The 16,629-nt window shown below is 56.0% G+C and overlaps 1 protein-coding gene across 1 annotated transcript; it reads left to right on the top strand.

Moving 5' to 3' along the window:
- The first annotated feature begins 10,023 nt into the window (after positions 1-10,023).
- Positions 10,024-15,688, top strand: CSF3 (colony stimulating factor 3). Its single transcript, XM_043537057.1, is given in 6 exon segments — positions 10,024-10,093; positions 10,096-10,194; positions 10,924-11,093; positions 13,118-13,225; positions 14,161-14,307; positions 14,534-15,688. Coding segments are annotated over 6 exon segments (753 nt in total). The 5' UTR covers positions 10,024-10,038; the 3' UTR covers positions 14,708-15,688.
- Positions 15,689-16,629: the final 941 nt, after the last annotated feature.

Here is a 16,629-nt window from a genome sequence, read left to right on the forward strand (position 1 = left end):
GCTTGTGGTGGATGTCATTGCTGCACCGGCGTGGGAAGCGCACAAGGGGTTAATGAATTAAACCTCCTGAGCTCTGTTACCAAACCTCTTACCCGCTTCTGGGTGCGTCTGGGTGCGTGACCTGCTGCTGGGTAGGTGGTGGTTACTGCTACACAGACCACGGCTGAGCCGCAGCTCTCACAATAATAATGGGTTAAGACTTTGTTAAGCTTCAATTATGACTTTTAAAATAAAAGTTGGAAAAAAACCTCGCACGTGTGTGTGGTTTTGCGGCTTTCAGTTTCACGGTGGGGTGGGTGGAACGGCTTGGAAACCCTGAAGCTTTCGGATGCAGATGCAGTAACAGAAGGGAGGTATCTTTCACAAGGTCAGATCTTTCTCCCGAGAGCGCCAGTCGGGATTCCTGGTCTCCCTTGCTCTAGTTACTGGTTATGCTGTCGCTCGTACACTACCACCAGTGTGTTACCTGAAAAACCACCCTGGCTCAAGGTTAATCTCAAGGCTTCTCATTATCACTAGATGAACCTGCTAAGTCTTCCTGAAACTGCTCCTTGCAGCCTGCCCTCTGCCCCGTTTGTAGGTAATACACCTGACCTCTGTTGTGTATGAGCGCAGTGCCCACAAGAGCAGCAAGTGCTTCTCTGGGGTCCTATTTCTTCCCTTGTTTTCCACGTATGGGGCCGAGGTCTCCTGATGCTCTGACAGCCGCTCCCTGGGCCTTGTCTCTGCTAGAAGAAAGTACTTCAAGGTCGGCAGCTGGCAACCCTCAAAGCCAGTGTTGTGCTCCACAGAGTCGCTCTGTTCCACAGAGGTTCTTATAACCTGCTCCCCACGCTAGGGCATGCGTGCCTTCCAGTTGGGCATTCGTCACGGTGCTTAACATCTGTCACGGCGGTTCTCCCTTTGCTCCCCAGGAGCAGCATGGGCCAGAGATTGGCTTGGCTGGGCAGGTTTTTAGTATCGATGCCCTGGGTTTGTCGGAAAAGACAAACACACCATTTTGGAGCAGGAGGTGGGCGTTTTGTGATGGTTCCTAACTGGTGGAGGAGTTTGTTCCACTCTCAGGCCAGCCCCGTGATAGTTCCGGTATCAGCACCAACTAGCTTTATGATTATTGCCAGAGTTCCTTGTGTCAGAGGAGTGAAGGTGTCGATCAGGGTTCTTTATCCCGCAGCTTTAGGCTCCGTTCGACTGAAGCCGGTAGTCGTTACTTCAATGCCAATAACTTTGGAAACTTATAGGCTACTACTGGGTACTGTTGCTGCTGCGTATGACCAGCAGGGGGTGCTGCAAAACCAGACCGAGGCATGTGCCCTGTCCCTGAAAGCAAGTGCAGCTGGAGGGATGGCAGGACTTCATTAAAGGCCTGGCCTGAAACAGGGCCAAGATACACAAAACAGCCCGTGACTAACTTCAAGCCACAGCCTGATTTACACCAATCTCAACCAGGTCCGGAGGGCATCCTACTTCACCCCTCTGCGTTCCCCTGGCACCACTTCTCGTGATTTACCCTCCGGCAGGACCAATGTGCAGGGAGCCAGGGGTCCGGTCCCGTAAGAGGAGAATGAAACCCAGAAGGGAAGTGCTAGTCAGCCAAGCCCTGATCCTGCACCATGTAGGTCCCCAACTTTTGGGCCAAGCTGCTCTAACCACAGGCCACCAATTCCCCCTACCAAGTTGGGAGAGACAGAGGAAGGTCGCCACAGGGGTGTGACGCAGGGAAAGGCCTGGAAGAAATTACTGGGGTGCTAGGAGAGACAAGCTGAGCCTATTTGACAGCAAAGCCCAGCTCAGTGAATTTATCCCAGTTCCTCGCAGAAGAAGCCAGTGCTGGCTCAGGGCAGCTGGAGCCACACTGGGGCTTTTGTTGTGGCTCCGTGGACGATCTGTGTTTGGTTTCAGAGCCACAGACAGTCTGGGAATGATTCCCTTTTATCCACAACGTGTGGGATGCCCCCACTCCTCACCCCCAGCCCCCTGCTATTCCAGTCCTGCGCCCTCCATCAGAAACTGCCAAGGGAACCCTCCTCCAACGCCACTGTTCTCCTCAGGGCACTTATTGCGCACAGCCAATAATGCGCTTAGTGCACGCTTAGTGGGCGTGGCCAATAACGCGCTTAGTGCACGCTTAGTGGGCGTGGCCAATAATGCGCTTAGTGCACGCTTAGTGCGCGCGGCCAATAACGCGCTTAGTGCGCGCTTAGTGGGCATGGCCAATAACTCACTTAGTGTGTGCTTAGTGGGCGTGGCCAATAATGCGCTTTGTGCGCGCTTAGTGTGCGCAGCCAATAACTCACTTAGTGCGCGCTTAGTGGGCATGGCCAGTAATGCGCTTAGTGCGCGTGGCATTCCTAGAGCCCCGGAGAGAGGAGGGCAGCCAGCCGCTGAGGCCTCCGGGCCCCTCTCCGGTGTGAGTAATGTGCCTTGACTACACTGCACCACCAGAGGGCGCCACGTCACTGAAGGAAACCCACTGCAGCCTCTGGCAAGCCGGGCATTGGGTTCGAGCCAGAGGCAGGATCCTTGGAGTCCGGCTGGGCGCAGACCACGGGCCCCATTAGCCTGAGCCGTTGCCCGCTGGGCCGGAGCCAGTGAGGGGCATGTGCTGCCAGCTGGCAGGGGGCACAACCCGCGGTAGCCAGCAGTAAAGCGCCAGGCCGGGCACGGGTGTCCCGCAGAGGTGGGCGAGACAGCTCTGGCTGGAGCCAGGCACAGGGCAAGTGGGTGGGCGCATCCTGCAAAGGCCCCCTCGCATCTCTGCCAGTGCCCCCTGCTGGCCTGCAGCCCCCCCCACCCCCGATTGCTCAGCCCTGGGCTCCCCCCGGCTCTGCCAGTGCCCCCTGCTCCTGGCCTGCAGCCCCCCTGATTGCTCAGCCCTGGGCTCCCCCCGGCTCTGCCAGTGCCCCCTGCTCCTGGCCTGCAGCCCCCCCCCCCCCCGATTGCTCAGCCCTGGGCTCCCCCCGGCTCTGCCAGTGCCCCCTGCTCCTGGCCTGCAGCCCCCCTGATTGCTCAGCCCTGGGCTCCCCCCGGCTCTGCCAGTGCCCCCTGCTCCTGGCCTGCAGCCCCCCCCCCGATTGCTCAGCCCTGGGCTCCCCCCGGCTCTGCCAGTGCCCCCTGCTCCTGGCCTGTAGCCCCCCCCCCCCCCCCCCGATTGCTCAGCCCTGGGCTCCCCCCAGCTCTGCCAGTGCCCCCTGCTCCTGGCCTGCAGCCCCCCTGATTGCTCAGCCCTGGGCTCCCCACACGGCTCTGCCAGAGCCCCAGCGCCTGACACATAAACCTTCCTGAGCTGCCACCACGGCCTGCTCCGCCAGTGCTGCTCAATTGCACCCTGCAGCCGCCTGCTAGCCAAGCCCTGGCCTTCGTCCCCCACCCCGCCAAAATCACAGCTCTGTTGGTGCCCCTCACTCCTGCCCCGCAGCCCCCCAGCAGCCCCAGCCCTGCAGCTCTGGCCCCGGTAACACGGAGGAATTCGCAGCCAGTGCCGCTGTTCCCCCCGCGGTAGCCTCAGCCCAGGGGTGAGGCGAGCAGGACACGGAGGCTGGCGCAAGCCCTGCGGCCCCGGGACAGGGTCAGGAGTGGGGCTGGCGCCTCGCTGCACCGGAGCAGCCCACTGCAGCGGTATTGAAATCCCATCTCACGCAGGGCGCCTTGTGCCTGGGGCTAAGGGCTGGCCCCACACCAGCCGGAGGAACTGCTAGCCACAGGGCGCAGAGAGACGCAGCCTGCCCAGGGCCGGGCCTGAGCCCCGCACCCTCCTAAACCCCCGCCCCAGGGAAGGACTCTCTGCTTTGTTGAGGCTGCTGCGAAACCCACTCAGCCTCCTCCCCGCTGCGCCCCAGGTGGCCTCCATGCGGGGTGGTGCTGAAAGCCTCTCCCCAGCAAAGGCCTGAATGGGGACGGCTGGGGCAAGAAGGTGTGTTGGGGAAGCCCTGGGGGGTGTCATCCCGGCATGGCCACAGTGCAGGGCTGTTCCCCACTGCTCTTAGTGCAGCTGGGGGGGGCACGGAGAGGCCAGAAGAGACGCACCTGCCGGGGCGGGGGACAGATGCGCTGAGCCCCGGGAATGGCCAGGGGGGTGCTCCGGCCTGGGCTCTGCAGCAGCTCAGACTAGACAGCTGCTCCTGGCCTCAGTATTGGTGACACCCCCTACCGAGAAGAGTCTGAAAAGCGAGATCCAGGGGCTGGCTCCAGCCTCCGCGGGGCAAGCGCGGCAGCCAGGCCCCATGGACCAGCCAGAGCTGCCCCTCGGGCCCGGCCAGGGCTCCAGAAGGATTGGGTGCTGAAGGGATCCCTCCCATTCAGGTTTAATGCAGGTTGCTCCACCCTGGAGGGATCCTCTCAGAAAACACATCCCAGAGGCCCACCTCGCAGCATCTTACATGAGGAGCCCAGATACTTTGGTGATGGGCACCAGTATAGCTTACCTGGCCAGATAACAGGGACTTTCATCCTGAAGGGACCTCAGATGTTTTACGAGCCTCACACACTCAGAGGATTCACCTCACTCACCACTAAAACGCAGCCAGCTCTGGGGTGGCGCACTGGAGCTGAACAGCACACAGCAATGCTGGGTAGTTTCTGAGAGAAGGTGAAATACTGTAACCAGAAGGGGAGAGTCGGTCCTGTGCAGTGCACCAGGGCTCTCACGCAGTAACGGTAAAGCCAGACCGTTTGGTATGTGCCTGTCTGCAGGGGTCAGAGGTCTGGGTTGACTCTGCCATGGTCATGCCATTAAAGCAGCACTTTCTAGCTATCTAAGGGGTTTATCTGGTCCCCATCGTGTCAGTCTTTACCAGCTGTCACCTCACACCCCCTGTGGGGAAGAGTGGGGCTAATGTCCCCATTGCACAGATGGGAACTGAGGCACAGTGAGGCTAAGTGACTGGTCCCAGGGCACTCAAGGAGCTGTGAACTCAACGCAGGTCTCCAGCGTCATAGAATCATAGAATATCAGGGTTGGAAGGGACCTCAGGAGGTCATCTAGTGCAACCCCCGGCTCAAAGCAGGACCAAACCACTGAGCCAGCCTTCCTCCCTTTCCAGAGGAATGGGGCAGAGCCCAGGGCTAGCACATCTGGATTTGTTTGCAGTGACAAGTTCGGAGAATGAACCAACCCATCCGAGCGCAACGCACGTGGCTGTGATTTCTTCACACCAAGCTCATCCCAGCTCCTCCCACTTGGGAAATCTAAGAGCATCCAGGATTTCCAAACAGGCTGGATCACATCCTGCCCTCGGTCCCCCCAGGGCAAGTCAGGAGCAAGGCCCAGGTAGTGGAACCAGAAAGACCTTGGCCTGCAGGTCTTTTGTCTTTCTACAAAATTGCACCCCTAGGACACCCACAAACGTTCTCTCCCTTGGGATTCCTGTTCGGCTGGACCCCGGCCCTCTGGGGAGAGGCCAGGTCTCAGGAGGGGCCTCTCTGAACCAGAGAACGATTGTCCAGGAGACACAGCTGCACAAACTGGGCTGAGCGACCCCCTTGGAGAATGGGCTGCAAGGGACAGAAAAGTCCTGCACTGAGGACGTACCCAGCCACTTCCTCAGAGAGGGCCCCTTGGGGCCGCGTTCAGGAAGCCGACTCACTGCTCTGCGGGCAGGACGGGGTACCCCGTGTCTATGCACAGCGGGGCACAGCAGAGCCGGCGTGTGGGCATGGGGGGCAGGACTGGAGTCCATTTTCAAACCGGGAGTCCCACACACGCACTGAGGGCAGAGAGATCCTCTTGCTCCATGGCGTTGGGCTTGCCCCACCTCAACTCAGCCTTGGGCCTCGCCGCGATCCAGGAGAGCCTCCTGCCTGCGTGAGGACAGGAGCAGCTAAAATGGAGCTCAAAGGTGGCAGCTGCGCTAAGAAAGGCCACGTTTTCCATGCACGTTGGCCAAGCCCGGTGGAAACTCCACCACTCTTGGTAATCGTGACAAAGCTCACTCCTGGGTCCTCTCGCACCCATCCCCGTGGTTTCTGGGCTTGCACCCAGTTCCTGCCATGGAAAGTAGCTGTGACTTCCTCTCCAAGGCGTATTTCTGACTCACTCTTTTCTTTTTAATGGCCCTAATTCTTGAAAACAAAAGCCGCTGACAGTTGACAGCTGGCCACGCCCAACTGTTCGCCCCTGAGCCAGCACTTTCCATCTTCACCACTTCCAAGGAGGTGACACCAGCCCACGGCAACCCTCCACACCCCAGGCCTCAGTGACCAACTACCTCTCTCCTTTCTTCCTCACCAGGCCGGATTAACCTTTTGTGGGCCCAGTGCCAAATATATTTGTGGGTCCCCATGGGGGCAATGGAGCATGGCACAGGGGGTTGGTCCCTGGAGCGAGGGGCCAGCCAAGGGCAGGGCATGGCACGGCAGGGGCGGCCCCGCTCCATCCAGCCCAGCCCAGGGCAAGGGCACTATTTACAAACTGGCAGTTGCCAGCCACACAGGGTCTTGCCCAGCCCTGTGCTGCCAGCGTGCCCCTTCCCCTCGGGGGCGGGCCCATACAGCCCCCCCCAGCCAACACCCCCCAACTCCCTACGGCCAGAGCCCCCACCCAACCCTCCCACAAATGCACAGAGCCCTGCCCAACTCCAGGCCTGCCCACGGCCCCACACAACTGCCCAGCACCCCCCACAGAACCCCCACTCCCTAGTGCCCCAACACACACAGATCTTCCCCACCCCTTCACAGCCCAGCTCCCCCAGACCCTTCAGAGACCCACTCCCGCACGCCCTGCCTCCCGGCCGCACTCATCGGCCCAGCTGGGAGGTGACTGCATCTGCTTCTGCACCAGTCCCAGGCCACTCAGCGCTGGGGAGACAGGTGGGGCCCCCACAGGAAGCAGAGACTGCCCAGAGCCGGAGGTGCCCTGGGGTCCGGCCAGGGGGCGGAGAGGAGCCCTCGGCCAGCCGGCAGGAGCAAGTAATGGGTGAGGAGCCCATGTGCCGGTGGGGTCTCGGCCCAGTGCAAGCAGAGCAGGCTGGGGCCCCTTCTGAGCATGGGCCCGGCTGCATGGCACCACTGTAAACCTGGCACTGTTCCTCACAGCCCAGCTTTGGGTCACGGCCTGCAATCTCACTGCAGAAGGGACTCTTGAAAGCTTCCCATGAGAGTCTATCAGGAGATTCTGCCTCCCAGGAGGTGAAATTCCCCTGGGCACCAGCTCCCCAACCCGGCTCCAGTCACACGGAGCCCCAGGCAGTGTTGACCGCCTGCAGGGGGGTGACCATCAGCCAGGAATGTCTGTGGAGCAAACTGAATTCAGCCCTGCAGCCCGTTGAGGGAGATAGGGCAGAACCTCAGAGCAATTGGCATTCACAACAAATTCTCTCCAGTCCAGGGAACAGAGAGAGGCGGAGCCACAGCCCCAGGGCCACCAAGCAAGTGAGAGAACCCAGGAGTCCTGACTCCCCAATCCCTACTGCTCTAACCACTAGACTAATTTGATCCAGTGAGCGGAGTAGGGAATTGTCAGTCAGGTTCCGTAACAGGGACACCGCAAACCTGGTATAAGACCTCCCTCTGCCTCTGTTTCCCCACTCTCCTGTAAGCCACCAGCCAGTGCATCAGTGAACCCACTGTTGCAAAAATTAATCAGCAGTGAAATAGTGAATGCCACTGAAAGTGTCATGGTGGTCCTTCAGGTTCAGTTAACACCCCATTGAGGTGGATGGCTTGAATCATGCCCCTCGGAGCAATTGCCTGGGGCCGGCTGGATCAACTTACACTCAGCTGGTGTAATGGTTACATTCGCAACCATTAGCTGGTGTAAACCAGTGCAGGCCACTGCCTTTGGCTGACCTACACCTGCGGGGATCTGAGATCCACAGAGAGCCCCAGTGGGGGCGGCCTCTGAGGCACCGTGGAACACCCCGAGCCCAGGGTGAAGTGATTTGACCAAGGCCCCAGAGGGGAAGTGGGGGGCGGAGGTTCAGCATGAGGAGGATCTGGTTTCCACTCCCCCCCCACCCCACAGCTTTTGCCTCTCCAAGAGGTCATGCTGGGACAGATGGTTTAAATCCTCATGCTGGGATGCGGTGAGGCAGGTTGGACTTTTTATTTCTTTGGCATCTGCCAGGAATCCCATTTCCTTGTTCCCAGGCAGGTAGAACATGGAGCTTGCGGTCAAAAGGAGCCAGGACAATACATTCCAGGCCATCCCATTAACTACCGCAGCCGCTTTGCCAAGGGGCTGGGTTCAAAGTCAGGCCCACAGCCCAGCTTGGACTCCCCTCGCCAGCTCCATTTCCGAGCAATCGTCCCTCTACCCCCAGCTGGGAGTTGGTTCAGCTGGCACTGGGCCAGGCAGCCCAAGCTGGAAACGTGCCTCGCGGTTTCCCCACCAGCCTGCCAACAAAAGAACACTGAGGAGTTACGAAGCAGTGCCAGCATCAGATCCCCCGAGTCTGGGAAATGATCGCCATCTCCCAGAGCCCGGCACAGGACCGCTCCCGTCAGGGCCTTGCCAAGGGTGCTGGAGCTCCTACCCGGTACGTGGGGCGCCCACATCTTTGCTCCCGGGCCCATTCCCCACCCTGAGCCAGCTAACGGTGCTGGAAAGGGGGCTGAGAGCCTGGTTTAGATTCCTCGCGGTGTCTGTATCCCAGCAGCACTGAGCGTGAGGTGCTGCACACACCCGGGGAAATCCTGGCCCGCAGCCATCAAAGGCAAGACTCCCATTACTTGAATTTCACGCACAGCAAGTCCCTGCCCCCAACCAGCTTGCTAGCTAAATAGACAAGGCAGGCCAGGAGCAGGAGGGAACCAGAGACAGCCACGTGTTTTCCATGTGACCCTGGTCACATCCCTTCCACCAAGATAGCAGCCTTCAACTATCTGAAGGGGGGTTTCAAAGGGGATGGATCTAGACTGTTCTCAGTGGTGGCAGATGACAGAACAAGGAGCAATGGTCTGAAGTTGCAGTGGGGGAGGTCTAGGTTGGATATTAGAAAACACTGATGAAGTGGGTTTTAGCCCACAAAAGCTTATGCCCAAATAAATTTGTTAGTCTCTAAGGTGCCACAAGTACTCCTCGTTCTTTTTACTATTTCACTAGGAGGGTGGTGAAGCACTGGAATGGGTTACCTAGGGAGGTGGTGGATTCTCCATCCTTAGAGGTTTTTGAGGTCCAGCTTGACAAAGCCCTGGCTAGGATGATTTAATTGGTGTTGGTCCTGCTTTGAGCAGGGGATTGGATTAGATGACCTCCTGAGGTCCCTTCCAACCCTAATATTCTATGAAGATCTTCCTAGGACAATTCCTGAATTTTAGGGTCTTGAGTTGGGAATCTACGATCACTAGCCATTTTCGAAAGCTGGCCTAAAGCCTTGCTGTGCCTCAGTTTCCCCATTTGTGACTAATGATCCTTCCCTATCTCCCTAGGGAGTGCTGTGAGGATTACAATCATTCATGGCTGCCTAGGACCCAGATACCATGGTGTGGGCCCCTCCAGACCTAAGACGCAGGATCTCTCAGCAAGCAGACACATGCTGTTTTAATTGTAGGCGAAGCACATATCACATGAGGGCATGTTAGTGGTTCTACTTGAGGGCAAGTGAACGCAGCTACAAGGGAAAAGGAATGTAAAGGTGATTTCTCTCTCTTCATCATGACCTAATTACTTGGTTAAATTAACAAAACACTCCACTCAAGTTGCTCGAGAACAAAGCAGCTGCTTATAGTGTAAGGATAACAAAGTTTGATCAGGACTGAGATGTCTTGTCAGCTCACCATTAAATCTCTGATGGGGAATAAAGAATAGCTGATCTTTTAGGGAGTGACTGACTTTGGGGGCATTCCAGGGTTTAAAGAGCAATGAGAATTAGTGAGTTTCTGTTGATCTTGCCCCAGTGGGCTGGAGAACAGGTCCAGCTGTCTAAGACTGGGTCTCAAGTAGAACCAATTGGAGCCATTAGAAACCCCACATTTTGCAAAACCTGAAAACACACATCTGTGAAAATAGGCATTCTAGGAATTTGATGTCCATGTGCCCAGCGATTTGTCACACTTGCTTCATCATTTCATCAGAATGAATTTTCCCTGACAAGACTATAAATGCCCCATATTGATGAGAGGTTCAGCATTCGTGAACTGAAAGGGACTAGTGCAGCTCTGCGTCTGTCTTATTCACATTCCCGGTAACCGTCATAAACTCAAAAGGGGAGGAGATACTGAGAAGATTCCAAGCATTTAGAATGAGATCTCTCCAAAGTAAGTATGAACCTTCACTCGACAGCGAGATACCATAGCCACTGATTTCCTAGTAGCAAACTGCTTGGAGTTATTCTAGGTGAGGGGGCTGGTAAGTGTGATTTGGTGAACAGCAATGTCTACATTTACTATTTGGGAGGTTTGGGTTGTTTGATTTAAAACAAAAAAACAAAAAACTTTTTCTTCTTCCTTCTTCCTGGTATATTTGCCTATTTATAGTGTAACCAGGGAAAGAATAGCTGGGAGGACAAATACACATACAATTTAAGAGGCATGTGTTTTATACAGGCTGGATTATGTTTTAAACAGGTAGGGTTTGCTCTTAATGCATGTTATGGGGGAGTTTGCCTCACTACAAAAAAATTCTGAGAGTTCTGAGCACCGGAAAGCAGAGGCGATTTAAGTCAAAGTCTTGGTCTAACTTGAACTGTAAAAGCTTTAATGTATAGCTTGTGTTTATTTAGACTGAGCTCCTTGGGCAGAGCGTGGGGGAACCAACACACTTTGCAGTGATGCTCACATGAGAACAGTTTCCACTGGAAGTTCTCCTGGGCACGGCCTGCCTCTCACTATGTGTATGTGCAGTGCCCAGCAGACTGGGCCCGCAACCGACTATCTCCTCTGAACACAGAGAGGGTGCGTCTCCCGCTCTGCATCTGAGGCCACATCTGGATTCCTCTGCACTCACCTGACTGACTCTGCTCCTCTCTCTCCTCCCTTCACCCCCAGCTGTTCTGCCGTTGCTAGCCGGCGCTGTGCTGTGTTTGGGGTGCACCATGCTGCACGCAGCTCCCCTGCCAGAGTTCTCCGGGGATCAGGATTTCCAGCAATTCCTGCAGAAGGACCTGGAATACATCCGCAAAATCAAAGGGGACGTCGCCCAGGTGCAGGAGCTTGTGGTGAGTCGCTCGACACAAACCAGTGGGAGAGGCATTGAGGGCAGCCGAGGTCTGGGGTGGGGGTGGGCCATGCAACGCACCCAGGGGCTCATCTGTGACCTGCACAAAGGGGCTTCTTGACGGCGGACGAGAAAGCTGCGGCTACACCCCTCCCTGGCGACTTGGGGTCTGTCGCTCTGAAGTGATGCTGGGGGCTGCAGCCTGGCCGGAGGGGACTCGGGGGAGCTGCACAGTGGGTTAAACTGTAACACGGGAGGATCCCTGTAGCACTGAGCACTCAGGGGTGGGGCCCTGACATTCTCATCCGGAGGCTTCATCTCTGCTGAGGATCTCAGCCCCAGGCTCGCAGACAGACAGAGATCCAGACAGACAGGCTTCCCCAGCAGCTATGCCTTGGGTTGGGCGGCAGGATTTAGCAGCCGGACAAGAAGGATTGGGAGATCACTCCACGGCCTCAGACCCTTTGCTGTAGAGCAGCGTGAAGTTGTGCTGATCTTCCCCAGGGACAGATGCCTGACCAGGTCCCCAATACCTTCAGCTGGCAGGGTCACAGACAAGGGCCCTCCTGATCCAGCAAATGTAGCAAACTTCAGCCCCCGGCACGAAATACACAACAGGAGCAAGAGGAACTGTGCGTCTTCACCTCCCTCAAAGCAAGAACCAGAAACAGGGACCCATCCCCTCCCAGAGGAGTTGCAGGCTGCTCCTTCTCCTGGACAAGTGTCTTCTCGGGGACCAGGCCTGACAATTTACCCAGTCACTAGGTAGAGGATCCGTCCATGCAGCCTTCTCCTTCTGGTCGCTCTGCCCCTGCCTGATGCAGGCAGAGAGCGGATTTGAGGATCGTGAACCCTCCTCTTCAGGCTTTGGACTGCAGTTTGTTTGGCCTGATCCTCATGCATTTCTGCAGCTCTCTTTCCTCAGGCGAGCAGCACTGTTTAGTTCAATGTTACTCCCACACCGAGGTGTTTTCAGGATCGGGCCCTTAGGATTTGGCCCCCAAAACATTTTTCGCACTGATCGTGTTAAATTTGGAAGCAGACACTGGCCAAGCTGCTGGCCCGGGGGATCCGAAGGGGCATGTTTCCTGGAGATTACAGCTAGTGCTTGCCAGTATTTTAACCCTGTGGGGCAGGGAGTCTTATTCGCATAGCCAGTGGATTTGTTTGCTTTGGTCCAGTTTCCAAGGTCTCGCACAACCACACCAGCCAATGAGTCCCTCTCCTTTCCTGCTATTCCCGGGGCCGTGCCAAAGGAAAGGACAATGCAAAAATGAAAATAGGAAAACATTGCTTGGGAAAAGGCAGGCGAGAATAATAGAATCAGCGAAAGGCAGGACTGGAAGGGAATCCAGGCAGGACCAAGCAAACCCAGGCCATCCATGACAGGTGTTGGTCCAACCTGCTCTTAAAAACCTCCAGTGACAGGGATTCCACAACCTCCCTGGAAAGCCTGTTCCAGAGCTTAGCTACCCTGATGGTTAGAAGGTTTTTCCTGACATCTCACCTAAATCTCCCTCGTGCAGATTAAGCCCGTTACTTCTTTTCCTACCTTCAGTGGACATGGAAAACAATCCATCCCCGTCCTCTTTACAACAACCCTTAATACATCTGAAGCCTGATGAAGAGCAGAATAGGGTCGTCCCCTCCCATGTCTTACATACAATGCTCCTGTTAATACACCTCGGAACGGTATTAGCCTTTTTCACAACAGCATCACACTGTTGACTCGTATTCAGTCTGTGACCTGCCCCCAGATCCTTTTCAGACCACTGCCTACCCAGCCAGTCCCCATTCTGCAGTTGTGCATTGGATTTTCCCCCCCTCCCTAAGTGTAGAACTTTGCACTTGAGTTCAGTGGGTAAAGTTTGCAGGGTTGTGGGTGGCGTCTGGAACACGCCCTGGCCGGCGCATTCTTAGCACATACTGGGGTCCAGTAACAGCAATCGCTAGCTGTTGCCGAGGCAATACTTGGTTTATAATGCCCGCCTCCTGACTGTACCTTCTCTTCTCATCCCACCTCAGTGCACGACCCTTCAGCTCTGCAACGAGGAGGAGCTGATGCTTGTCAAGCAAAAACTGGGCATTTCCCAGGCTCCGCTGAACCAGTGTCACAGCAAGACCTTCCAAGTGGTGAGTCTGACCGCAAGGGACTACAGCACGCTAGGGATGGGGGGTCGGGAGCAATCCTTGGGCTGCGGCCTAAGGGCCTGAGCTTGCTCCCACTGACAGTGGAAGCCCAAGCTCCCGGTCGTAGTGACTCCAGCACCACGTCTCTGCCTGTGGCAGGAGCGCAGGATCAGCACCCCGCGGTGCTTCCCGGCCCGGGGGTGAAGGAAAGGCACTCCTGCCATGAGCGGCTGGTTCTCAGCTTTGGCGTCTCTCCAGCCGCGGCAGCCTTCTCCAGAATAACAGCCATGGAACCACTTCAACCCTGTTCCTCTGCCAGCTTCTCAGAGCCCGGACGCCTCTCGCGGCTCAATGGCTGGCCTCTCGGCTATGTCCAAAGCTGGGCTCCCAGGCCAGGGCCTGGCTTTTAAACCCAACCCTCAGAATACCCCAGTCAAAAATAGCCGGGCGGGGGCAGCGAGCTAGAAAGAGAGGGAGGCTTCCTCACATCCCTAGCAAATGCTTCTGTAACTTGACTCAGCACTTCCCGCCCTTGCTGATCCCCAGCGCCGGCCCAGTGGCAAGGGAGGGAGGGGCCCAGGTTCGTGCTGCCTAGCTGAGCTTCACGGATCCGTCAGCCTGGGCTGGGGGAAGTCTCCGGCCCTTGCAGGGTCTTGAGCTCGGTGGTCACGTTTTCCAGCCCTGCTCTAAAGCCCTGACTCGAGGGGAGTCCCTGGCAAGGAAAGAGCCCCAGGGGAAGTGCGGACCCCTCCAGGGGGAAAGGGAACTGCTGGCCTACTGCAGTTACAGTTAACCCCTTCCATGCTGCACTGTCACCGCAGCCAATGTGTTTCGCTGGGATAGACATTGCACAGGAAACTTGATGCAAATCAGGTCACTATAGAGCTAGCACCCAGCTCAGGCCTCCTCTCTCAACTCCTTCCTTCTCGTGCCCACAGGATGCCTGCTTCAGCCAGATCCGGGATGGACTTCAAATCTACCACGGCCACCTCGCCATCCTCCTCCAGCTCCTGCCGGCTCACTCCAGCCTAGTGGATGCCCTCCGGCTGGACGTCTCGAACCTGTCCACTAACATCCAGCAGCAGGTACACCGCTCCGCTTGCTCCCCCGGTGGGTGGGACCAGGCCATCGGGGGGGGCAGGGCCCCTGGCAGCAGCCAGGATCCTGGCAGCCTTCACCCAGATCAAGTGGCCCATGCGGGGAGCCAGGCAGGGCAGGGCCTTGCGGCAAAGGTGAAGCTTCCCCGGGTGCGTCAGGCGCTGGCTCCACGGGGCCCCTGCTAATGCTGCTTACTGTCTCTGGCTCCTTTAGATGGAGGATCTGGGGCTGAACACGGTGACGTACCCCAAGGCCGAGGGCCATGGCACCCTCCCCAGCCTCTCGTCCGACTTCGACAAACAAGCCAGCGGATTCATCATCCCCGCCAACTTCAAGCGCTTCCTGGAGGCGGCCTTCCGGGCCCTCCGCCACCTCACGCTGGTGTGAAGGGGTGCAGGGACGCGCTTCCCCCACCGCAGCCTCCTGCCCAGCGTTGGAGCCTGAGAAGTCCCATGCCTTGGGGACGCTCCCGGCTTTGAGATCTAAGGGGGACCTTTATGGGGGGGGGGGGGGTGTCTCTGAGTGGGGGAAGGGCAGCATCTCCCAGCTGGAGGATGCTCTGCTCATCCAGCCTAGATTCTCCCTTATTCCCAGCCCATCCCCCACCACCTCCAACCATCACTCTCTGCAAAGCAACAACCCAGGCTTAACTATTGGACTGGGATATTAGCAGCAGCTGCCCCTTCCTCTCTGGGTCAGCAGCAAACACTGCCCCAAACCCCTGTTTACTATCCCCCAGGGTTTGAGGCTGGGCATAGTTCTCTTTTAGGGTGACCAGATAGCAAGTCTGAAAAATAAGGACGGGGTGGGGGGTAATAGGCGCCTGTATAAGACAAAGTCCCAAATACTGGAACTGTGCCTACAAAATCGGGATATCTGGTCACCCTATGCTCCATAAAGGTTATTTATTTCTCATTTGTGAGCTTCACCACTGGCTGGTGGATCCACGCACACGGCCCCAATGCAAACACTGCCCAGCTTATTTAATATTTATCACTATTTAATATTTATGGGGGTTTGGAATCTGTTGGCAGAAGTATTTAAGTGCAAAAATGGTCTACGGTATATTTTTAAAGTCAAAATCCATTTCCTTTATAACGAATCACAGGCATCATCATTGAATGTTTTGCAGCATCAGAAAATCCAGGAGCAGGGCCTGGGCTGCTGGATGTGCATTTTTATGTGTGTGTGCAATGTAGTTACTGTTTAATATTTAAACAAATGAGCATCTCCAGTACCAGGTGTTTGCTCTTTGGTAGCTGGACCAAGCATAAGACTGGGAGCCAAAAGCTCCTGGGTCTAGTACCAGCTCTGGCCCAACTCCCCGTGGGATCTTGGGCAATAATCAGTGCCTCAGTTTCCCCATCTGTCAAATGGGGGATGCTAATGTTTACCTACCTCACAAAGCTGGTGTGAGGGTTAATTTTTTTCTTGTCCAGCCAAGGGCAAGGTCTGAGGGAGTAGGAAGGCAAAGCACCTGCAGAGAGGGGTTTGCTTGGAGCACTCAGCCATTGAGCGTGGAGAAGCTGCGCTCTGGAAAGCCTCCGGAGCTTTGGATTAGCCCCCAAGCATGGACGGAGCACAGTCCTCAGCACAAGCCACTTCACTCCTTGCTTGAACACAAGCCTGCCGGGGGGGCGGGTAAATGGGTCAGGGCTCTTGGGTCTCATTCCCGGCTCGCCCACCGACTAGCTGCATGCCCTTATGTATGTTGCTTCCCTGATCCTTGCCTCAGTTTCCCCATCTATAAAAGGGGGGTAATCCCCTTTATCCTCAGATGAAGGCACTTTAAAATGTCATTTTCCTTCCTGGCTTGTGGGCAGTGCAGGGACAGAACTGGCTAATGTTGTTTTTGTTGTAACAGTGCATTTATGCAAAACTGATTATTATTTAACAGACTTGGCAGGAGGTCAGGCTCCTTAATTAGCAAAGTCCTTGGCTGGGGTATTGCTTTTGCATAGCCAGCTCACCCTCCCAGAAACCAGGAGAGCGTGATATGAATGAACCAGCTTTTCTGTAACTTTTTATATTATTTTTATATATTTATATTTTACAAATGCACAATCCTCCGTTCCTCCTCGTTCACGCATTAGATTTACATTCAGGTCACACTGATTTTATTTATTATAATTTAAGTTAATTATTTACATCTTAATTCTTATTAAACTATTATCGCTCCTTTAATTTCAAATGATTTTTTGCCGAAAATGGCTCAGACGTGAATCCTACCAGATTTCTGTATGGTTCAAATTCCAGCTACACTGAATCCAACCAGTGTGGACTGGGCTGGAGGGATTGCTGTGGCCTGT

Source organism: Chelonia mydas, chromosome 27, assembly GCF_015237465.2.
Source record: "Chelonia mydas isolate rCheMyd1 chromosome 27, rCheMyd1.pri.v2, whole genome shotgun sequence".
In the NCBI taxonomy this organism is placed as follows: domain Eukaryota; kingdom Metazoa; phylum Chordata; order Testudines; family Cheloniidae; genus Chelonia; species Chelonia mydas.